The following is a 25,683-nucleotide window of genomic DNA, read 5'->3' on the forward strand; positions in this document are numbered from 1 at the left end:
TTCTAAACATACATACCTTTAATTTGTCAAATTTATCGTCCACATCTTGTAACCAAGACATGAATTGTCTTGCATTAAAACGATCCCTCACAGAAGTTTTACTGTCATCAGACTGAAAGAAAACATTAAAATTGTTGGATATTATAAAATAAAATAACCTACTTTAAAATCTATATGCCATTTTATCTTTTTATGGTATATTCTACTTTTAAAGGAATGATGAAAAGTATACTTCAAAGAAAGATAACATAATCTGAATTTTAAAAATCTGATAAAGTATTTCCATACTGAGATTAGTTATTAGAATTATTAGGATGCTGCGTTTAGTTATTAATTAAATAGAATCCTACCGATCTGTGTGTCAAAAATGTCTCAGAAAGGCATGTCATATGAAGTGACATGCCTGTGACTTCTTATTAAAGCACAATTGATTAAGAAATTAATTTTAATGTTATCGTTTACCACATGTAGGGAGAAAAAAATGTTAAGGTGGGAGACAGGCCTTTGGGGCTGACATTTCTTCCAGGACCAGTCCTTTGGAGTGCTCACAAAGAAATTCTATACCAACTCTTAAGAATACCAGTTTTGGTATTCTTTTAAGATAGGCTATATTCAAACGTCAGCTTTGTATCTTACTGTGTAATCTCAAACTAATTACATATTCTTTCAATTTTCTATTCAGTGAAATTGGGTAAAAACACCTCTTTTAATCTTGTTTGAGAATTGAGAGTCACTAAGCCCTTGTTCTAACGCTTGGGCAATGGGAAGCACTGGGTCTGACAAACAACTGCTGCCGTTACTGCCGCCAAAGCTCTGACCACCAACCAGCACCATCGAGGTGGCATCCAGGCAACACAATCACACTACTCACATTCTTGGCTGTTACCACTTCCTCCTTGGTCTTCAGGTAAGACCTTTTGACTGTTTTAAATTTTATTATTGAACCTTTTTTATTATTACAAGTTTATTTTGAAAAGGAAGAGGTCTGATACGAGAATGGCTAAAGGATGGCCCAAGCCCCTACCCAAGGAAGCGGACTTGTTCCTTAGTCCCTCAGCAGCTATGCTCACCTGAACAAGCCTGCTCCTCAGTGGAGAGACCGTCTACCAACTGTAAAGCCAGCCGTACAAGGGTGGGTAACAGGCCCACAGTCATCCTCAAGACGATGACTAAGTTCTTCTGCCCTTCAACTATTAGGTGGCTTGTGGCCTGATCCTTTTTAGTCTCTGATTTGGGGATCATTCTGAGGGATTACTGGGAAAATTCACTTCTTTTCAGAAATTCTCTTTATAACCCATCTGGGACTCCTGTTTTTTTTTTTTTTTTTTTTTCAGGTGAGAAAAATAAAGTCCAGAGAGAACTAAGTAACTTTCTCTGTAATATACTGCATATACTTTGTATCTCTATAGTTTGTCTGATTTAAAACAGTATTTTCTAGTCTTTTTTGGTGATAATCCTTCACTGTCTGTGTTTATACTTTTATATTCTGTCTTATGACCAAAGAATTTCATTCTGGTTTATGAAGCACAAAAAAATTCTGAACAACTGATGTCTAGTTCTGAATTCACGTAATTTACATGTGGCAGTAAACTCTTTTCAAGCCGTAGCTAGTTTTCCACAGTTGTGTTAATTTGTCCCAACAACATCCAAGATCCAAACAAAGCCTGGCCCTCTCTCAGCACTAGCACGACCTGAGCTCCACCCGTTGCCCTTTCTAGCTTCCAGCAGCTTCCACTTTAGAAGCAACTTACAAGTTATCTATAAAAAGCACTTTAGTGTGCAAGAGTTGTTTTCTCCTTTGAGCTTTACTGATTGTTGAATTCATGTTTCTTCTGAGGACCCAGATTACCAAAGGTGCCTGCTATCCTAAGAGCACTAAAGGCCATGGCTAGTCCTTTACCTGGGCGTCCAGGGGCACGCTGTACACTTCTGCATCCAGGAGAACAGTGCATGCGCTGAACGGCAGTGTCTGATTTGCCAGTGTTCTTGCAGCTCTGTAATGAACCCGAAGAACTTCCTGTTCATTGGATACAATGAGTTTTTCCTAGTTGAACAAAGAATTAAAAAAACAACAATTCTTCAACCACTTGTTCTTCAAATAAAAATAAAATCACTTAGGGCTTCCCTGGTGGTGCAGTGGTTAGGAATCCGCCTGCCAACGCAGGGGACACAGGTTCGAGCCCTGCTCCGGAGGATCCCACATGCCGTGGAGCAACCAAGCCCATGCGCCACAACTGCTGAGCCTGTGCTCTGGAGCCTGCGAGCCACAAATGCTGAGCCCGAGTGCCACAACTACTGAAGCCCACGCGCCTGGAGCCCGTGCTCTGCAGCAAGAGAGGCCACCCAATGAGAAGCCCGCATACCGCAACGAAGAGTAGTCCCCGCTCACCGCAACTAGAGAGAAGCCCGCGCACAGCAACAAAGGCCCAACACAGCCAAAAATAAAAATAAATAAATTTAAGAAAATAAATAAAATAAAATCACTTAAAGTGCTAAAGAACTTCAATCTCAGAGCAGTTTTTCTTTCACAGTAAGCTTGAGAAATTTGAGAACTCCAAGGGTTCCAAAAGTATAAGCAAATTTCCTTTCCAAAATCAGCAGTCTCTTTTTAAAAATCATCTTAAAATGTACAAGGATGGCTTTTAGTATGCAGTTATCCCTTGGTATCTGCGGGGGATTGGTTCCAGGACCCCCCCAGATACCAAAAATCCATGGATGCTCAAGTTCCTTATATAAAATGGCATAATATATGCATATAACCTACACACATGCTCCCGTATACTTTAAATCATCTCTAGATTACTTATGATACCTAATACAAGGTAAATGCTGTGTAAATTTGCCAGTGTGTGGCAAATTCAAGTTTCGCTTTTTGGAACTTTCTGGAATATTTTTTCTTGAGTACTCTGATCTGTGGTTAGTTGAAACCATGGATGCAGAACCTGCAGATATGGAGAGCCAACTGAATTCACCAAGATGTTTAACCATCACCACTAATTCCAGAACTTTTTCATCACCCCAAGAAGAAACCCCATGCCCATCAGCAGTCACTCTGCGTTCCCCTACTTCCCCTGACAACAGCGACTCTACCTTCTGTTTCTATGGATTTACTTATGAACACTTCACACAGATGGAATCACATGGTAACCTGGTCTTTTGTGACTGGCTTCTTTCACATCACATGTTTTCAAGGTTCATCTGTGTTGTAGCATGTATCAGTACCTCATTCCTTTTTTTCCCCCCCCCTCATTCCTTTTTACCACATTTTTTTTATCCATTCATCAGTTGATGGTCTTTTGGGCTGTTTCTTCCTTTGGGCTATCATGAATGAAGCTGCTACGAACACTCACGCTCCATTTTTGTTTGAATGTATATGTTTATTTCTCCTGGGTAAATAACTAGGAGTGGGACTGCTGGGTTATAATGGTAGTTTTATGCTTAACTTGCTGACAAACTGCCAAAATGTTTTCGACAGCAATTGTATCATTTTATGTTCTCCCCAGCAATGTATAGGGTTCCAGTGTTTTCACACCCTTGCCCATATATGTTTTTGTCTGTCTTTTTTATTATATCCATTCTAACTGTTCTGACGTGATACACCATTGTGGTGGCAGCTTCTCTTTTAGAATGAATATTTCATAGCAACAAACACACTGTACCCTAATGCTAACTACAGTTGACCCTTGAACAACATGGGTTTGAACCGAGCAGGTCCACTTATACATGGGTATTTTTCAATAAATACGTACGACAGTCCTACACAATCCATGGATGCAGAAATGTGGATACGGAGGGCTGACTCTAAAGTTGTAAGTTAATTTTTGACTATGCGAGGGGTTGGTGCCCCTAACCCTCATGTTGTGCAAGAGTCAACTGTACTTGTAAACCTCTGACAATCACAGTACAATCCTGCCTTAATGTGTTAAGTGGGATCCAAAACTTCCACTTATGTAATACACAGTCACTCTTTTGTAAGGTTAATGCCAATATAGGCAATTCTCTGCATTTAGCAGATGGGAATTCCTGAGGTCCAGCTGCAGACCTTAGCCTGTCTGGAAGGCTGGGCTGGGAGAAGCCTAAACATGTGGCTGGTCTTGTCCCCACCATGTTGCCTATTCACCCCTCAACTGACAAGAAATTTATCCTTCCCCCATTGGAGAATGCAGGCCACGTTATATCCAAATATGCATTACTGTAGAGTTTTTCTGTATTTATAATTTAGTGAAAAGCTAAATAGACAGTCCTATTTTTTTTTTTTTTTTTTTTTTGCGTTATGCGGGCCTCTCACCGTTGTGGCCTCTCCCGCTGCGGAGCACAGGCTCCGGACGCGCAGGCTCAGCGGCCATGGCTCCTGGGCCCAGCCGCTCTATGGCATGTGGGATCTTCCCGGACCAGGGCACGAATCCATGTCCCCTGCATCGGCAGGCAGACTCCCAACCACTGTGCCACCAGGGAAGCCCTGACAGTCCTATTTAATCTGCTATAAATTGTTATGTGATAAATGACACTCAAAAGAGAAGAGTTAAGTCCAATACTTGTAATTTATGAATTTAAGTGCAAGTTTAAGGTGGGACTTTAAGTGATAAATATCCAAACACGTGGTCAGATACTAAGAAAAAATAGCTAGAAGAAAAAATACTTCCTAAAAAGTTGGCTGCGGACTTCCCTGGTGGCACAGTGGTTAAGAATCACCTGCCAATGCAGGGGACACAGGTTCGAGCCCTGGTCCAGGAATATCCCACATGCCGTGGACCAACTAAGCCCGGGTGCCACAACTACTGAGCCTGCATGCCACAACTACTGAGCCCACGTGCCACAATTACTGAAGCCCGCACGCCTGCGTGCCTAGAGCCCGTGCTCCACAATAAGAGAAGCCACCGTAATGAGAAGCCCGTACACCGCAAGGAAGAGTAGCCCCTGCTCGCTGCAACTAGAGAAAGCCTGCGCGCAGCAACAAAGACCCAACACAGCCCAAAAAAAAAAAAAAGAAAAAAAAAAAAAGTTGGTTGTAGTCCTGCAGCGATAAAGAGCAATAACCAAAAATCTTTTTCACCATACAAGAAAGAAATACATTAAAAAAAAATCCATTTAGTTTATTTATTTTTGGCTGCGCTGGGTCTTTGTTGCTGTGCGCGGGGTTTCTCTAGTTGCGGTGAGTGGGGGCTACTCTTCGTTGCATTGCGTGGGCTTCTCACTGCGGTGGCTTCTCTTGTTGAGCAGCACAGGCTCTAGGAGCACGGGTTTCAGTAGTTGTGGCACACGGGCTCAGCAGTTGTGGCTCGCAGGCTCCAGAGTGCAGGCTCAGTAGTTGTGGCACATGGGCTTAGCTGCTCTGAGGCATGTGGGATCTTCCCAGACCAGGGATCAAACCCGTGTCCCCTGCATTACCAGGTGGATTCTTAACCACTGCGCCACCAGGGAAGTCCCAGATATACATTTGTTAAGTCAGACCCCCTCCCCTAAGATAATTAACAGAGATATGTGGCTTAACTGATAGCCTACATATTCCACTTTAGATCATCATTCTTAATGCTGTGTCTTTGAACTTCTAGAGCAGAGCCTCTCAAACAATGTCTTCTGAGAATGGGCTATGCCTCTCCCAAAGTACTGCCTTCCTCTTAGTTCCTGGGGAGGCAGGTAGGATGCGAGGTGGCTCTGAAGTCAGGGGCTCTTGGGGAGGCAGGTAAGGGGCCAGGGGCTCTGGCTGCAAGATGTGTTCATTCATTTAGCACAGTATTCAAATGTTATCATATTCTATGGGAAAAATGCCCTCAGAACAGAGGTTCCTAGCCTTCGGTCCTCATACTCCTAAGAAGCCTCTGGACAGAATGAGGGGAAGGTCATCTGTGAACCTGAATGGGAAAAACTACGTCTTTATTTTTGCTCACCTCCAACTGGCATTTCTTTCAATTATCAATGTAGGCCACAAACCACAGTGATGCCAGAAGTATTTGCAACTTTGTCATCCATAGAAATCACAACTATTTTCAATTCCTGTTATAGTTGTTGCAAGTACTGCCCCCAAGTTTTTATACTAATTTCTTCTTTAAAATTCCAATAGTTATTAGACCTGCTATGGTATGACATGTGATGGCAGCTCTTCCATGTAGAGACACCTGTGCTACACTACACAGCTGGCCAACTACCAACTAGTTCTTCCCACTGTAGAACCAAATGGCAGAGTTGTTTGTTCTCACACTGGTCAGACTTCTAAGTTGCTTTCTAGTTTTCTGTAATTCTAAATTGTTTGCTGGTGGATAAGTGGAAGGATGTGAGTCATTTTCACTATTAAAGTTCTGCAAATTACACAGTTCAAACGAGAATTCTAAACTGTCTGTAAGGCAGCACAGCTTTTGAAACATGGTTAGATGCATAGATAAATATATACCAGGCGACTTCACACATGCCTGATGGCTGAAACAGCTATTGATGTGGGTTATATGACCTAACTTCTTACTGCTAACACATCGCACTGACGTGGGTCAGGCACAATGTTGTAAGCTCTGTTTCAGTGCTTCATTTTTTTATTGCTTTTCTCTCTGTAATGCTATAAATTAATTTTCTTCATTTAAAAACATTATCCTGAGGAAAGGTTTTATATTTACCAGATTGTTACAGGAATCCACAAAAAAGGTTAAGAACCTCTACCCTAGGAAATCAATCATGTATGAAGGAATTGCATACAAGGTTTTGCTTGTATACGAATATGTGTGTATGTCTGTAAAGAAAGATCATAGCTTACATCACATTTGCAGAAAGTCCCTGACTCTCCCACAAAAAATTAAGGTGTTATTATTTTTGTCAATCCAAGTTACTTTGATGATTTCTATAAATAATTAGATAGGTTTTTCCCCCTGTCATTTCATGCCAAAACTAACCACCAGAAACTGGAATACTAAAGCAGAACCTAAAAGGACCAATGAGCACAACCTTGGTAAGAGTCTGTACTATAGTAACTGGTACCAAGCAACAATTCCAAAGCTTTGGAAATAGGAATTCACTGCTACAGTTCTGCAAATTTGGCAAATGATAAGGAATTATTAGAGATTCTTATATCAATGTATCAAATATATACTGAACATGAATTGTAACAGGGGAGCAGCCATCTTAAATCAGGCTTAAAAATTCTCCATCTTATTGCATGAGCACAAGATAAAATCAAACCATTTCCCAAAATGGCTTTAAATAAGGAAGAGTCACTAATAAAAAACTGTAGGCAATTATAATCTATTGTTAAAATACAGTTATCTTTGACATAAATGTAAATTTAAATATTTCTTACCCTTTCAATACTGTGTTGCAAACGAAGTTTCATCCTTACAACTTCCTGTTGTCGAAAAAGCTCTTTAAGCGGATCTGACAGGGAAGGTGGTGGTGTAATCTAATTAAAAAAAAAAAAGTTGAAAACATTAGATTTTATTTACACTAATCAGCTATTCCTATAAAATTAAAACTTTTTAGTGTATAACTTAATGAAAACAAATTCGATTGTTCTTTGAATTAAATAATATAGTAACAATTACACAACTGGTTGTGACTTCTCAATTTCAACTCTTTGAAACAAAGCAGAGCATTCCAGAAAACTCAGATGTTTTAATTCTGAGGCCACAGCAAATTCCAAAGAGCACATTAGGACTAAGGCAGTTATTTGCCATACAGAGACACATTTTAGAGCATCAGTAAGCGATAGTTCAAAGACAGGGAGGAAGGAGTAACAAAAACACACAAAACACCAAGCAAACAGTCCTAAAGATGACAGCAGTCTGAGGGTATAGTAAGTGAAATCTCTCTGTAGACATGATAAACTCCAAACACTAAAGTGCTGAATTTTACATTTAGTGAATTAACTCTTTTATAAAAATACATGAAATTGTCTTTAATACAGTTGTCGTTTTCAAACTTTATTATATGTGGTAACTCACTTTGTCTATCCATGCTCCAAAAAGCTTATGTTTAGTTCATCTCTAAATTGATCATTATAGTGAACTGTGCTTTCTGGTAGATGCTGGAGGTTAAGAAAGCTGACTCAGGGACTCCTCTGGTGGTCTAGTGGTAAAGAATCCGCCTTCCAATGTGGGTTCGATCCCTGGTCGGGGAACTAAGATCCCACATGCCATGGGGCAACTAAGCCCGTGCACCGCAAACTACAGAGCCCACGCGCTCTGGAACCCGCGTGCCACAACTAGAAGCCCGTGCACCGCAACGAAAGATCCCGCATGCCTCTGCAAAGATCCTGCGTGCTGCAACTGAAACTCAATGCAACCAAAACCAAAAAAACAAAACAAAAGAAAGCTGACTCAGTCTATGCATACACTCAAGCGTTAATATAAAGAGACATCCAAGTATGGCAGTAACTGTCTGTGATCCCTGAATATTCTCCCTTTACCTCTTGGAGTATCTATATCCCCCCCGCCAAGGTTTTAATTACTGTCAGCATATTAGAGTGAAGTAACAAAGGTTATCTCAGCACATTTGGCACAGTTTAATAACTCTGGGGACTCTTCTGAAGGGGGAACAAGCAGATACTGTGTGCTTCCTGGTGTGGTGCTACAGGGATTATGCAGTACTATACAGGAAATACTCTTGCCAAAGACACAAACCTGGATCCAATCAAGACTCTATTTATAAATAGTAAACGGTTTATAGGAATCATGGGGAATTAAAAACATGTCAAATAACAATCAGTTGAATCAATGCAGAAAATTCTACAATACCAATAACTTACTGGGGCTGATCATTTTTCAGTTCTCTAACTGCAGTAATGCATTTGATTTGTGTCTGTAAACTTCTTTAAATTTCATAAGAGGCAAGAGTAGAGCTTGGTGCTATTATTTTAGTTTTGCGAAGTCCTACGGGCATCCTTCAAGCAGCTCAGAGCACAAATATCTACTCCTTTGAGACCGGAGTGTCAAGAGAAAGCTTCTTTGAGAGGGTTATGCCTGAGCTCTATCTTAAAGGAAGAGCCAGAGCAAAGAGTTAAAGAGAAATGAGTTGTGGGGAAGAAAGAAAGGGAAAGAAGGGAGGGAGATAATTCACACACGAGAGGACAGTACAATCACCTGCATGAGAACACTCTGGTATCAGGAGGCAACTGCAGGCTGTCCTGAGTTCCTGGAACATCAATGTGAGGGCAGGAAGGGTGGGATACAAGGGTGGAAAGGGCAGCAGGACCCAGTAATAAAGCTTGTAGTCTGTTCTGGAAACAGCGTTTCTTCAAGCATGACCCACAGAACACTGGGTGCATAGAGACGATTTACTGGAAACGGTTCCAAGAACAAGTAAGTTTGGGAAACACTGTATATATGTACTTATTTAGGTATCTTGTAATTAGCAAATTAAATTTTAATAGTTCTCAGAAGTCCTACAGTGAAGAAATCTATTTATTTTTAGATAAATGGTGTTTCCCAAACTTATTTGATCATGGAAAACACCCCTCTCTCCCTACTGGAGAAGGTATTTAATTAACATACTGTGGAACACATATTATTTGTAACACATTAGGGTAAATTTTGTATGTAATGGGGAACCAGTGGAAGGTCTTAATAGCTCACTGCTATATTTGGAGAAAAGATATTAGGGGGACAACACTGTAGGCAAGGAATTAAGGAAACACATCACTGTTACACTGGTGTTAGATGAGGAGGGAGTGGAAGAGATGGGGGTCTAAAACTGCGGGTAACTGACTGATTTAGGATAAAAAAGAGGGAGCAGGGCTTCCCTGGTGGCGCAGTGGTTGAGAGTCCGCCTGCCGATGCAGGGGACACGGGTTCATGCCCCGGTCCAGGAAGATCCCACATGCTGCGGAGCGGCTGGGCCCGTGAGCCATGGTCGCTGAGCCTGCACGTCCGGAGCCTGTGCTCCGCAACAGGAGAGGCCACAACAGTGAGAGGCCCGCGTACCACACACACAAAAAAAGGGAGCAGCTGAGGACCTGTAGGTCCTTAGCACGAGGACTGGATGGCTAGTAATAGAGACCACAGGAGGGGGCACAAGGAAAGAGAAGCAGGTTTGGGGGCAAGTTCAGTGCTGAAATGTTGAGTCTGTGGAGCTATCCAGTTAGCAAAAAAGAAGCCGAGGAGAGAGGTTTGGGCAAAATATATAAATTTGGGAATTCTCAACATATATCAATCTATAGAGAAGTCTCTATATGGAGACTTTTGAGGAAACTTTCCTTTTGCTGTTTTCCTCATCTACCTGTAAGTAAATCAGGCAAGGAGATTTTGTCTTTTTTAGCATCTGTGAGTACCAGGAGTCTCTAGAACAGAAGCTCTCTTGACAGCTTCCTCGGGATACCCTTTCTCCTCATCCCCCACACCTCCACCCCTCTGTAGGGTTTCTGTGTATACCAGCTTGTGACAAGTCTTCTTCTTTTTTTCCTCCCCCTGTTCATTTGAGTTTTGGGAACCTGACCTAAAGTTTTATTTTTCTTCCCTTTATTTCCTCTGGAAAAACAGCAGCATTCTGGCTAAATTTTAAGAAAAGCATGTGATAGAAGAATGAACATGTAAGTGGACTCTGGAGACAACGTACCACGTTTATTAACAGGTTCTATAATCAGATTACATAGACAAAGTGAAGAAACCACTTTGACTAAAAGGCAATTAGCAGACTGAAAGGAAACAAATGGATAAAATATTGGTAAATACGGAAAGTAATGTAAAAAAACAATTTTTGTTATTCTGGCCTTTATTATTTTTCAAAAACTAAGTTTCAAATAAACTAGTTTTAGTCCAATAAACTCAAAAGTACAGCTTTTTATGAGCAAAAGGTGGAGGGTTCGCATATTAGCTCTAGTAAATGTGACCCTTAAAGTAATTTTGAGCTGGGTAAAATAATGGCAACCTCTTAAATCTGCATAATGTTTTAAAGTTTTCAATGGGTTGTGGCATATACTATTTCAACCTGCTTTGAGGTGGGGTAGACATTATTGTTTTACAGATATCAAAACTAAGGATCAGAGAAGTGAAGTGAATTCTTCAAGATCACACAGGTGGTTTGCAGCAAAATCTAGACAAACTCATGCATGCTACTTGAAAATCTACTAGTTTTTCTACTACATTGTACTGTGTTTCTCTACTTCAGTAATTCTCACTAAAAACAAAGAAAAAATTCCCTACTACATCCAGAAACAATTCTAAGTTCTGTTTATAACCCCTTTTGAAACAACACTTGATTATGACTAAATTCTAATTAAATTAAAGTTATATCCCCAGAACTGCTGCAAGGGGATTAACCTTGTATCACATCACCTTTGCAGGAATAAGCAAAGCTGATAGTAAACACAGGCATGCATAACATATACACAGATATGCATCACGCTATATACACGTGTATACATACATATACGTATCAGCAGGCAGACAGTACTAAAAGGGCAACCTAACACGGTTTATTAGAAATTGTTTTTAGTGAAACAGTTTGTAAAAATTTCTAATTTAAATGTGTTCTTTATAGCTTTATCTGTATTTCAACCCTATGATACAAACATAGTTTAGTTCAAAGTTCTTATCCTTTAAGAAGAAATAAAGGAAAAAAGGAAATTATTAGCTTTATATTTTTTGAATCATTAACAAATTATCTTGCTGACAATTTGAAAGAATGACAAATTTATTTACAACTCTATTCTTTTAAATCTACTACTGTTTACTATTAGTAGAGTAATATCAAAATCTCTGTCCAAGATTTAAAAGGCACTAGCATCAGGTACATTCTGTGAAAGCGGGAATAAAGAATCACCATTCCTCTGTCTGACCTCCTCTGAGCTGGGCTTGGAAAGACGGAACATGTGCAAAGGCAGGCTGTGAACCGGCAGGGAATGGCCTGGGGACCACCGAGTACAGCAGGGTAGTAGCCACAGCCAAGCCTGCATGGGAGGACCATGTATGCAGGAGTGGGGACTTAGCTTATAGAAAACTGAGTCTTCTTTAGAAGATGTTTAACCAGGTAGTCATGAATCAGATCTGAGTTTCAAATAAGGAATCCAGACAATAAGTAGACTGACAAGCCTAGAAGAGACTGGACTAGAACCTATGGCAGCTGCTCAGAACGTCTGTTTTGCTCATTTCTGATATCCAGTTAGCACTATGCTTAGCACAGTTATGAATTACATGCATATGCAATTTTTGAATATCTGATTACGCTATATTCACATGTGTGATAATGCAGTAGTCTAAGGAGGTCATGAGGTCCCTGCATGACAGTGGTAAGAAATAAGAGGGGAAAGGAAGTGAGATGAATCAATAGGACTTAGTGACTGATGTGACAGGGAGGAAGAGGGGAGAGTTGAGTTTTGGGTTCCCAGCCTGGGAAGTGAGATAACAGATAATGATGGTAACTGAAGCAGATGGAGCAAAAAGAGCACTTCTGAGATAAGATAAGCGTGTTTGGTATCGGACATAATGATTTTAAGGATATTGTGGGACATTCAGGAGACGTCCAGAAGCAGCTAGACACATGGTTATGGAAATCAGTAGTGTATTCGGGGCTGAAGATAGATGTAAGACTCATTCTACAAGAGATCAAAAGTGTCGTAACCCTTAATCGGATTATAGCTCAGAGGGAGAAGCAGACATGTAAACAGTTAACTGCAACATAACAGGGAAGATATAAGGAAGACACAAGCAATTCTGCTTTGACAAGACCTTGCACAGAGGTGATATCACAGTGGGTACAACCGATGGAAGAGGAGAGAAAAGCAGGCCCGGCGAAAACGACATTTCGCATAGAGGGAAGAGCACTGCCAAAGAACCCAAGTAGTGAAACAAGAGATTCCAAAGAAGAGTGAGTTCAGTTTGGCTGAAACACTAGGTGATTTGGATGAGTGGTGAGAAGATGAAGCAGGAGGGGTAGACTGGGGTCAGACTGTGAATGAATGATTACGCTGGGCTTAGATATGGGTTTTATGTTGTGGGCAATGGGAAGCCAACTAATCACAGCTGAGATACTTCAATAAGGAAACAGCTTTTTATTGCTTTTGAAGGGAAATAAATTTAACAACAAGAGAGAATGCTCCAATAGAAAGAAACTAGGAGAAAAAAGAAGTGAAAAACTTGCTGCGACGTTGAGAGTGAGATAAAATGACGAGGGCCCTAAACGAAGGCAGTGGTAGAAGGTACAGATTCTGGAAGGTAGAATGGTCAGAATTTGGTTTCTACTGTGGGTGTCCTCACTAATAAATACAAATTTGTTTTTAAGGGAGGGGGTGGTAACTCATTCCCTTTTGGTCTGTGTGAGGTCTGAAGTGGGAGTGGGCGCGTGGTTCGACCCTCCCCCAAAGAACACGGGGAGCCCAAGGTCACATTCCTTCCCTGAGGGCAGACTCCCCATTAGCAGCTCCCGCAGGTGCCCTGAGTCACTGTTGCACCTGCATTTATTTCAGTTCACCAGCTTGCTCTATCTGCTTCCGATTCCCTCACACACAGACAGGGATTGCTCACCGTCTCAGAGTCAGCTTCCTGGGGAAGCAAGCCCATTACAGGTGCCTCAGGTCGTTTAGGTGATGATGCCCAGGACACACCTATATTTGAGTCTAGAGATCAACAGAGATGATATGGCTCAACAGAATTTTTTGGGACTAACTGGTGTGTGGAAGGCTGCTGAAACCACAGAAAGAGACAGGACCTCACTGAATGAAAGGTGACTGAAAATTTAATTCCTGGAGAACTCTGATGTTTAAGGAGTGGGCAGAGGAGCCATAAAAAGATAGAAAAAGATTAGTGAGGCAAGAGGACCAGAAGAGTGCACCATCATGAAAGACCTGGGAGTGGGGGGAATTTTATGAACAAGATGGTCACGATATCAAATATGACAGAGATCAAGTAGAAAGAAAAAGGGAGAGGCCAAACAATCAGGCAATTACAAGCTCACTGGTGAGCTTTGTCAGTGCACATAACGGTGATGGGAGGAACAGGAAGTGACAGAGAGGAGACGTCAGGCACACACCACTCTCCAAGCTGTGGCAGTGAGAGAGGCTGAGCTAGACAAACTGTGACAGGCAAGGGGCAACTTTTTTCTCCCTGGGATGAAGGAGAACCAAATATGTTCACAGTGGGTGGATAAAGGCCAGTGGAGAGAGAAAATTTTAAAATATATTAGCAAGAAGTGTTTTCATAGAGGAAGGTTCCAGAGAAGACTGGAGGGAATGGGATCAAAAGCACATGGAAAGGAATTACCCTTCAGAGAAATAAAAGTATAACTCCTTAGGGTTGAAAGAAAAAGCAGGTAAGGAACAAAATACCATGGACCAGTGCTGTTCAGTAAGGTAGCACAGCCTACACACGGCTACTGAGCACAGACTGACACGTGGTTGGTCTGAACTGAGACATACTGCTAGCCCACCGGATTCCAAATACTCAGCACCGAAAAAAAAAAAAAAAAAAGATTACAGACTATCTCCATAACTTTTCTATATTGATTCTATTTTGACACTGAAATAGTAAAACTAATTTTGCCCGTTCCCTTTTACTTTTTAAAATGTGGCTACTAGAAAATTTAAGACTATACATGACTTTCGTCACATTCCTAGTGAACGGGTTGCAGGTGTGTATCAAGTGAGGTTACTTACTGTGGGGATGCAGATCTTGCTTAAAGGGTTCCCATCCAGGAGATACGATCCATTAAATGTCACATATTCATCGTAATACTGAGGTGCTTGAGGGATAACACTACACAACAATTTGCGTTTTTCTTCGATTTTTTTCCTTATGTGCAAGTATTCAAAATATGGATTTGCTCTCTCTGAACTGTACGGCTGGATCTCGTCTAGTTTCAGAGAGTCCACGATGGCTGCCAGAGACTGCTGAGTTTTCTCTTTTGCTTGCAGTAAAGAGGGACTTGCTTGCACAGGCTGAGGCACACGTGACACTTTCCTTTTCCGTGGGTGGTGAATCTGAGGATCATCCTCCTCAGTTAATCTTATTCTTCCTCGAGGAGATGAAGACTCAGTATCTTTGTCTGCTAATAGTGTACAGGTGGCAAGAATCTGTTTGCTTTGATTTGCTATTGTATTTGCTTTGTTTCTAGTCATCCTTTGAGGAATTTGGTTTTCAGTTTTATCATCTTCAGCACTTTCTTCTAATTCTACTTTAACTAAGTGTCCATATCTGTGCATTTCTGGTTGACCTGGTTGTTGTGAATGGTTTTCCAGACTCGATAAAGTACTCTGTTGTGATTCTTCATCTTCTATGGAAAGCAAACACTTTTCACTTTCAGGACAATGTTTTGGATTATCCTGTTCATTCAGGTTTCCTTTTGGCATCCCTGCATTCATTTCACATAAATCAGAATCACACTTATCATTCAAATGAGTCAAAACCAAACTCTCCAGTTTGTTTTCTTTTTCATGTGAAATAACCTGAATATCAGAAGTGCTATTTTCAGCCTCATGGCCACTGGAAGACTTATACATCAGTTTGCTAAATGCATAATGTGTATTTGGCTGGGAAGAGGCATCACTTCCATTAAAGTCCTTTTCTGATGGTAATACAGGCAAAGTATTAGCTTTCTCAAAATTCGGTGCTGTTTCTTGAACAGTGCTTTCAGAGAACACTGGGACAAAGGCATCTGTCTTCTGAACATCTGTTAGGATAAAAGTATTCTCCATATCTTTTGTAGATTCATTATCAGTATCTAAAACAGAATTGATAATTTGAATTGCATTTTTCTGTTGTAAAATACCTGGCTCTTGATTGGCAACATATGACAAAGATCTATGCTTAGAAATAGATTCAGCATCTGAAAGTGATTGGCTGTGAAAAGAGCAAGGTTGCTGTGAAGGGAGAAAGGATGCTGGATCCTGAGCACAAGTGTTTCCTGGCAATTCAGTCTGGTGCAAGGATACAAAATCAATATTCTGTTCTTTCAATATTTTGTGTTCAGAGTTACAAAAACCCTGAACAGAGGAATCTTGATCAGATGTAGTAGAATTTGGGCAGATGAAGTCACTGGCGCTTAATGACTCCCGTCTATCAACAGGTATTTCCCATGATTTACTTTGGATCACACCAACCTGATTAGACGGCTCTAGATACACAGGACTGTCCATCAAAGTGCCCACTGCAGCAGTGCTCTTGATACCATTTGTATCAGCAGAAGTGTATTTGCTGTTTACAGATCTAGTTGGAGAGGCTGCAAAACTGGAATGTGTGTTAGATGCACTTGAAAGTTCTCTTTCAGGCACATCCGAGGGTACCTCAGGTTTGGGAGAAGGACAAGCATCTCTTGGCACAACTAAGCCATCTTGACCGCTTTCTTCTGATATTGTTTGGAAGTGTTTTGTATGTTCACAAATGACAGATGGCATGCTACATCTTCGAACTTCTGCAGTTGGTCTCCCCTCATTTATAACTAGTTTAGCATCTTCTACCGAGGAGGACCGGAGATGGGCTGTTGGAAGTCTGCTCGTATACGATGCTTTAATCCGCTCTGGCAGTTCAGTCAGGCTATCCGACTCCCTTTCATGAAGGGCAGGAGATTTGGCAATTGACAAAAACGGTGACTGGGAAAAGGACATTTGGGAATCTGAACCCTCTAACATAAAGTCTGAGTCATACTCCACTGGAAGCCTTGGGGTTGTCACTGTAGTATGGCAAGAATCTTCTGAGCTAGCCACCGAAATCATGGATACGGACCTGGAGCTGAGACCTGGCTTTTCACTTTCTGATCTAGGAGATCTGTTTAAGCTATTATCTGAAACAAAGGATGACTTGCCTAAATTCACTGTATTTTTGGTGTCGACAGATTGTGACCTGTTACTTACAGCATCTTTGCAACGTTTCTCCTTGGTATAAGCATCAGTCAACTCTGAACTCTTCGACCTAGTAAGTTCTTTATTTTTGGACTCAGCTGGTACATGCTTTGCTTTTTCTTTATCTTTTACTTTAAGTTCTAAACAATTACGATTTCTCAACCGTTCCTTTTCTTTTTGCTTAATCTTTTCCTTGTGTTTTCTGTGCCACTGCTCTATTTCTAGGTCTTTAAGGCTTAGCATCCGCTCAAAGCTGGTCTGCATTAAGTCATCATTCACTAGCCTCTTTTCTTTGGGTCGAGTATCTTTTGATGCTGGTGATGACTTAGGTTTAGGCTTATCTGCTTCGGGTTTTACTTTGAGTGAACTACTTAGTTGAACTTTATCCTTGTGCTTGTCTCGTTCTTTGTATCTGTCTATATCTTTATCTTTTTTGTCTTTTTCTTTTCCATCAGGAGTTCTCAAAGGCTCATCTTTTGTTTTTTCTTTAAGAGAGAAAGTTTTTTCATGTTGTGCTTTATTGCTATCTGCTATACTTGACCTCCTCTCTTCCTGGAACTGTTTGGAGTTAGTTATATTTACATTATCTCTAGATTTTTCCTTTTTATCTACCTCCCTATCTTTTTCTTTATTTTTGCTTTTTTCTGATTTAGTATACTCAGTATTATCTGATTGTTTTTTTTTTTCCATCAAGTGCTTCTCTTTGCTCTCTGCAGGATGTCTCTCTTTTTCAAGTTTTTCTTTGTCATGTTTCCTATCTATCTTTTCTCTACTTTTCTCTCTGTCATCAGTTTTTTTAACGGTAGTAATGTTTTTTATCTTCTCACCTTCTTTATGGCATTTTTCTGTGTGATGTGAATATAGCTTGTCTTTTTCTTTTATTCTGTCAACACATTCACTAGGATCTAACCTGTCTTTCTCTGACTTATGCTCATGTTTTATCTTCTTCTCTTTTTCAGAATTTTTTCTTTCAGCCTTCTCAACGTCCTTTTCTTTACTCTGAAACCGTTTCTCAGATTTTTCCTTACTTTCTTTCATATGCTTTTCTTGTTTTTCAATTTCTATTTCCTTTTCCACTGAATGTAACCCTATAGACTCTTCACTGGCACTTATACCTAAAGAACTGAATTCTGCTTCTTTATCAGTTGGTACATTCTCTCTCTCATCTTTCAAATCTCTTATTTTTTCCTCCCTAAAAGATTTCTCGCTTTCCTTTTTAATCTTTTCTCGTTCTTCTTTAAAGTTCCTCTCTTTGGAGACATGCTTTTCCTTGGTTGATTTATCATCTTTTATGTTTTTCTCCAACTTTGATTTTTTTTCTAATGTTAGGGACTCATGTTCCATACTTAAAAATAGATCTTCAGTTTCATCACTTTTAAAAAAATTCTCTTTCCAAAATTCTCTATCAAATTCCACACTCCGCTGCAGCTCTTTAGCACCATCCCTATTTTTGTATTTTTCCTTTTCACCTTCAATTTCTTTTTTATGCTTTTCTTTTTCCCTTTCTTTATGTTTTAATTTATGCTTTTTTAATGTTTTACCCTCTTTATCCATTTTTTTCAGCGTGCAATCTGAGTTTTCAAATGTTGGACTGTGATCTTCATCCTTTATTTTGGCATTTGACTTTTCACCAAATTCTAAGTGGAAATCTTTCTGATGTTTGTTTTTTTCCTTATGCTTACAAGATTTTACACTTGAACTTTCTGGCAAGAATTCAGATTCTATATTATCATACCGAACAAGATCAGGCTGTAATGACATTTCAGAACTTCCTGGTGATAAACATGTCTTAGAATGTTCTTGTTTTAGTGGTGTTGACTGCTTTTCACTGAGTCCACAAGAATGTTTGGGAGATTTACCAGTGGAAATATGAAATAAATGTAATGAAGTATCATCTTTTGGGCTAAAAGATTTCCTAAAATTCCCCTCCTCTCTGGTCTTTTCTGAACAATCTAGTGCAGTATTAACTGTCAAGTTTGTTACTCTGGTATTTTCTTTCCCCTCTTTTTCTTGCTTCAGCTCTTGGTTCTCTTTATTTTTGTTCTGGTTCTTTAATTTTCTTTTAACTTTGCCTTTCTGTTTGTGTTCATTTGAAACTCCATATTCCTTTCTGGTCTGTATATCAGAATTCGATGTTTCAGGGACAGAACATGGAGCAGAACACTTTTTGTTCTGAAGAATTTCTTCATCTGAACTTTCAGAACTTGAATACAAAACCCTAGATGGCTTTTGTTTTTTACTTTTAAATGATTTAGGATAGAAAGCTTTCTCCTGTTTTGCAAATAAGCTACTCTTTTCTACTTGAGTCTCGTTCTCTCTTCTCAGCTCTTTCCTAAGAATGCGCCTGCCATCGATCATCTTGTTTACTGCTTCCTCCTCGTCATCTTTGAACTCATACTCATCAAGGGCACATGGAAGAGCTGCTTTACTGGGAACTATTTGTTTACTTTCACAGATGAGAGAGTCTTTCTCTGTCTCAGAGTCAATATTTTCATCAACACTGGAAGGATTTACAGACCGAGCCTCTTCAGAATCTAGAATAAGAAAGGAAAATCTGCTGTTAGTCAAGAGACAACTGTCAGAAAAGTAAGACTGAGAGAAAAATATAGCATATACATCAAATATTTCGAACAATTCAGAGAAAAAAATCATATTTATATGTAAATAATACAACAGCAATATGTAAGAACTCTGCTACAGTTTTGTGGAAAAGCCTGACAGAGAATCTGCTTCAGGATGACACCCCGTGACACTTCTAAAAGCACACAATACACTGGATTTACAACAGATACCAAAAAGACGTATCCAATATTAAAATGTATGTATAATATAATGAAGAGGTTCATAACTCAGGGGACTGGATTCAGGAAAACACTGGCTACTAATGTTATGTAAAAAAAAATTTTTTTTTTGGCTGTGCCATGCGGCATGTGGGATCTTAGTTCCCTGACCAGGGATGGAACCTGCCCGCATCCCCTGAAGTGGAAGCACGGAGTCTTAATCACTGGACCACCACGGAAGTCCCCTATAAAATTTTACATATATGTACATTTTCTTTTTTCCTGGAGAGAGAATATTTAAGTAGAATTCTTTGATGCAAAAAAGACTAACAATCACTAACTTAAAGGGTTTATAATTAAGTAAACATCACAGATCGTTTTATATGCTTCAGAATTTTATTAGTAAAAGCATAAAAGAGCAAATGATTCCCATAAAGGATAGAACTTGAATAAAGGTGAATGGTTTTAACTATACAAGATACATGACTATCTGCTTTACTATCCGTTAGAAAAAAAAAAGAAGAAATATATCCCCCAATTACACAGTCAAGATTATAACAGATAAATTGAATAGATACATAATTAGAAAAAAGCTATTTTATTCTTTAGTTTTTTTATTTATAGTTTATTTTCTTCCTAGTTGGGCATCTTTTCTTAGCTGAAATGTACATTGCATACATGGGGCCTCCAGCTGAAAAGAAAACCCAGAACTCTAATTAAAAGAAAACTGAGGCCTCTGACCAAAAGAGGAAAAAACCAAACTCATTATAAAAAGTAACTAAACACTTTTTTGGCTGAGTATTTAATAATATTAAAGTTATAAATTTATTTTAATACATCAAGCTTCCTCTAAAGTGATCTAACTCCCAAATATTCTCTTTACATGGAAATTCAAATTCCAGAAGCATTGTAGAGTGTCTATAAGGTTTTGAGCACTGGATAGGAGCTATGGAGAGATCACAATCTTATTTTCGCAGAGGATGTGGTAATATTCTAAGACAATACTATTATTAAGTGCCAATGAGTGACACGGTTATATTCACATGAGGTATAAAAAAAGAACATTTTTGGAATTACAACTGCTTGTAAGCATAACTCCACTCCCAGTTACCAATACTGCAATACAGAGTATCAAGCCATAGAACTTTTTGCTGCAAAAAAGGAACAGCTGTTTTGGAAGTAGTATTTATTCTGCTCCTTGATTAAATAAATACAAGAATATGTACTGATATGACAGGTATTATTTTGTCTTATTGGTGCCTTGTTTACAATTTGTTCTTGAGGACTGTTCTCCCCTTGCCGTTTTTAGGAACTTGACTTTTTAGGGTTTATATGTAAGTATTCTATTTATATTATTTCTCATTAGGTAAGTTTTACTGGAAATTGGGAATGGTTTTTTCCTTTGTATATCCCACAAAACCTTAATTCGACACTTAGAATCAATCTTAAGTAAATATTTATTATGCTCCTCCAGGCACAGAGTGCTAGGTGCTACAGGTGACATGATGAAAAGAACACGGTCCTGCGCTGTAACAGTTACACAACCTGAAAATTGCTAAAATGGCAGTGGGCACTAGGTCCAAAGGGTGCACTTGGGAAAGAGTCAGTATACTGGGAGAAGTGAAGGGAAGCAGGCTTCTCAAAGCAACAGCACTGAACCGAGGCAGGAAGGATGTATAGGAAGTTCAGGTAGGCTTTAACGGCATGAAAACAACTATTATGAAAATAAGGAGCTCAAACCACAGTATGTCCCATTTAATATATGGCTTTTTTTCATTGAACAGTCGTAGATATTTTCTTTTGAAGTTGCATTTTCTTTATTACTGTTTTTAAGGGCTGTATATTACATGGAGTTAATGTGTAATCATTTAAACGGATCCTCCTGAGGGGACATTCAGGTTGTCCTAATTATTTGATATTATACTTAATAATTTAGAAAAAACTTTTGTATAGCTTATCAGTTGAAAATAGCAGTATATAAATTTGTCTGTGTGTGTGTATGTAGGGAAAAAGAAATGAGAGAAATACATCAAAATAGTATCCATATTAAACTCTGGCCAGAGGAATTATGCCTTTTTATTTTTTTTCAAGTTTTGCTGTATTTTCCAAATTCCTGGCCTAACACATGTATTAGTTTTAACATCAGAAAAAATATTTTTAAAAACTACACTAATAGGTATAAAATGGTACCACTATTTGTTCGATTTTTTGATTACAGGTGTGGCTCATTTTTCCATGTGTTTGTATTTCTCCTGTGTTAACATCACTTTATAATTTCTTCATCCTATTTTCTTCTGGTCTTCTTTGCCTATGCATATTAATATATTACTTAAATTATACTACACACATACTCCTGTGTATGTTTCAATCACTATATCATAGTGCTTACCATTCTGAATATACATATTAAAGGTCAAATGCACATTCTCTGAGTTACACACATACGTGTACCTGAGAGATGTAAGGTTGTCATCTGTGCTCCTGATTCATCAACTGAAGGTAATTAAGCAATGCTCTTCAACACAGATATGTTTTTTCCCCCATGGTTCTTTTAAAGAGACTCCTACTTTTTTAAAAGGGAAAAACATAAGTTCTAAAGTGAATAAGTTAGCCTCATGGTACATGATATGTCCGTGATGAAGAGTGTGGAATTACCCCAGGGAAGGATAGCAGCCTGGCTCTGGTCACTGAGTTGCACCTGCCCAACAGGCACACTCCTCTCTGCACGTGATTCTCAGCACCAGCAGCAACGACCCTGCATGGTTCTCATGAAGCTGGCTAGTCTGTGACCCCAGCAAAGATACTACAATTCTGTGATGCCATTTCACTGTCAGACCAGGCTGAAACCCTTTTCTTCCCTAAGCAGTCCAAACCTTTTTGATTTACTTTACCCAGGACTATAGATCAAGCTGGTCTTGGAATTCTAGTGCAGTAGTAGCTTAAAAAAAATGTTTGCTCTGCCTCCCTTAGGAGATGATTGCTTAGAGTAAGAAATTCACCTAGAATCCAAATCCTCAAATCCTTGTTCTCAAAATGGCCATGGTTATCATTATACTGCATTATTTTCTAATCTGTTGCAATCTTTTTAGTCTTTAATATCTATTTAGTCACTAAATTTGAACTCGTATTTAAAACATTTTACCAAATTATTTCTGATAAAAAGCTCCTTTAAAAAATGTTTATGTTTAGCATCTCAACAATTTTATTTGGGAAACTAGGAAGAAAAGTGAGAAATAAGCAATCATTAAAACATTAAATTTTTCATTAAAACATTTTTCTTCTCCATGCAAAAATGCTAAATAACAAAATGAAACTTAATTGTTAAAAAACAAACACATTTGGAAGTTGCTCTGTACCTCTCAAGGCACTCTAAGATATTTGCAACTAACACTAGTGACATTTAAAGAATAGCTAAATGTTACTTGAGATCACAATTATCCTTAGGCTTGACTTTTCCCCTACTGAGGCTACCATAAATTTCCATCTTATCTTGTATGGAATCCAAAAGGAACAGATGTGACCAATGCAGGAAGATGACAGTATATAAAGTAAATCCCTCCTCCTTCAAAATCTCTCCAAAATAACCAGCATGCATTTGACGAAGCAATTATATTTCACATGCCTAATAAGAAAATCAACAGATTCTGGGCTTTTAAAATAGTCTGATTATATTAATGATTACACATCTTCAGGAAACATAACTATATTCTACTAAAGTCACATATACTTCGGGAGTGGGTGATGACAAAACAAAACTAAATATACCATGACCCTAAACTTAAAGAACTTATAGGCAAGTCCAAGTCTCTACTTTTCCTCTGAGATTCAACTGCCTAACCTGGAACTTCTTGGACTCCTTTCAACCACCCTAATTCAAGACTGAACACATTAAACTCATTACTTTCTCTCCCACAACTGCTTCCTCTTGCTGCTAAAAGCCAATGTTTTCCCACCTCTGGCATGACAACAACCCACTTATGCAAAATAAAAACCTCAGAGTCTTTTGCAACTCTCTCAATTCCTCAGCTTCCAAATTCAACCATTCAAGTGTCACTCTCTGGACTATCTCTTACATCCATCTTCTCTCGATCCCCATGGCCACTGTCCCAGCTCAGGTCCTCACCAGTGCTTGCCTAGATCAGTTATCACCTGAAATCACAATGTGGCCAGCATTACAGATCATATCATGTTTCTTCTCATCTGAGGGTTCCTGCCTCTAGGATAAAAGACTTCCCCAAATCTGAAGCACTATCTCTACTACTACTACCATCAACTATTAATACCATCAATTATTATCCCCATTTAAGAGACATGTAAACAGAGTAAGAGCTAATAAGTAGCTTGTCCAAGGTCACCTCACCATGAAGGGCTATATCCTGGGGTGTCTTCATCCGCCTTCAGAGTGTGTTCTACACATAATCTCCCATCTTTCATTCCTTCTTGCTATACACATTTGCCATACCAGTGTATTACTTCCTATTCCCCAAACTTCTATGCACATTTATGTAGATTCTCATCAGTTACTTTTTTAAAAAAACTGAAGTATAGTTGATTTACAATACTGTGTTAGTTTCAGGTGACTCAGTTTTATATACATATGTATATATTTTTTTCCATCTTTTCCATTATAGGTAGTTATAAGATATTGAATATAGTTCTGTGTATAAATCCTTGTTATCTATTTTGAATATAGTAGTGTGTATCTGTTAATCTCAACCTCTAATCTACCCCACCCCCACTTTCCCCTTTGGTAACCATAAATTTGTGTTCTATGTCTGTGAGTCCATTTCTGTGTTGTAAATAAGCTCATTTGTATCATTTATTTTAGATTCCAAAGATTAAATATCATATATTTGTCTTTACTCAGTTACTCTTTATTATTTTCCAACTACTTAACTAGAAGATATTTTAGATTATTGGTCAAGGAGAGGTGCAGTTCAAGAATTTATATTTTAGGAAGGGCATAGGGGTAGGAATCTGTTGTGGGGAGGAAGCTGGGTAGGGGACTTGTCTTGAGGCTACGTTTGCATTGGTATTTACTTATATGTTTATTTGGATTGATCTGGAAGGAGGTAAAGTTAACTTCTCATTTACCCCTGGGAACATCACTGGTTTGAAACCATTCCAAAAGATGTGTATATTTTATTGCTGCTATTCTGATCACTGGGATTTGGGAGGTCAAAGATCGTTTCCCAGGAAAGTCAAGGGGCAAAGAGAAGACTATCTGTTCTACAATATCCCCTATGCATTCCACCTATTCTAGATGAATACGTGCTTAAATACATGCACGCGCATGCGCGCACACTTCAGCTTCTTGTAAACTTATAAAAGTATACTACTTTATTAATAAGCACCTGTGTAAATTATAACACCTGGAGAATGAAAAAATTAGGTATTATCTATTTGTGGGACGGATGATGGTAGGGATAGTAGTGCATTTACTGAGAATAAAAAGGCCTGTTGATGGAATTTGGGAGTTCTTTGTGGGAAGATAACCTCCAGTGAGGTAACTCTACTGTTCTGTTTTTCACTTACCCAACAGATACTTCAAATACAAGTCTGTGACTTATACTTAGGGACTTTTGTAATACCTCACATGTGCAGATACTTAATAAATGTAGAATGAGTATACAACTAGAGGATTTCAGAACTGGATTAAGACGTCAAGAAATCAAGTCGGGGTGCTTATACTGGACAGACAGGAGGACTGTAGAAAGGAACAGAAACATGTAACACAAGTAGAAACTAACACACTACTGTAAAGCAATTATGCTCCACTGAAGACGTTAAAAAAAAAGCCATGTAACACAAATTTATCCACTTTACAATTTTGTTTAACGTCCAAGTGCCATTGACTACTACTACTGTCTGACTCATTCATTGCTGACGTCTTCTTAAAGTCAGCACTTTGAAGAGGTGGCAACCACTTCACCCACACGGTATCAGTTCCCACAGCACTGGTCACGTGGAGATTAGGTCTGTCACTTGAACGGCTTTCAGCCACCCTTAGATTTTGTATAGCCTGCACTTTCACACCTTATGCACTAACACTTCCAATATTCTTCCTATACTGAGCGCATGCTTTTATACATCAGCTGCTGAACCTTTTTGAGTCAGCCAGAAATTTACTTTTAAACAATGGCACCATCTTTATATAGT

The 25,683-nt window shown here is 39.0% G+C and overlaps 1 protein-coding gene across 10 annotated transcripts in view; it reads right to left on the minus strand.

The window, feature by feature from the left end:
• ANKRD12 (ankyrin repeat domain 12) overlaps positions 1 to 25,683 on the minus strand; it is a 114,564-nt gene that overhangs the window by 3,513 nt on the left and 85,368 nt on the right. For 7 of the 10 annotated variants that reach the window (XM_027088604.1, XM_027088603.1, XM_027088601.1 and 4 more), the window contains 4 exons: positions 14,564 to 19,278; positions 7,283 to 7,381; positions 1,901 to 2,044; positions 17 to 112 (listed from right to left, as the gene is read on the minus strand). In XM_027088604.1, coding sequence (XP_026944405.1) covers positions 17 to 112; positions 1,901 to 2,044; positions 7,283 to 7,381; positions 14,564 to 19,278 — 5,054 coding nt within the window. Of the gene's footprint in view, positions 1 to 16; positions 113 to 1,900; positions 2,045 to 5,353; positions 5,853 to 7,282; positions 7,382 to 14,563; positions 19,279 to 21,975; positions 22,338 to 22,371; positions 22,378 to 24,081; positions 24,093 to 25,683 lie in introns of those variants that run through there. The other 3 variants (XM_027088611.1, XM_027088609.1, XM_027088606.1) reach the window with 3 other exon arrangements.

Source organism: Aethalodelphis obliquidens, unplaced genomic scaffold, assembly GCF_003676395.1.
Source record: "Aethalodelphis obliquidens isolate GAN/ISIS:26980383/991018 unplaced genomic scaffold, ASM367639v1 scaffold63, whole genome shotgun sequence".
NCBI lineage: Eukaryota > Metazoa > Chordata > Mammalia > Artiodactyla > Delphinidae > Aethalodelphis > Aethalodelphis obliquidens.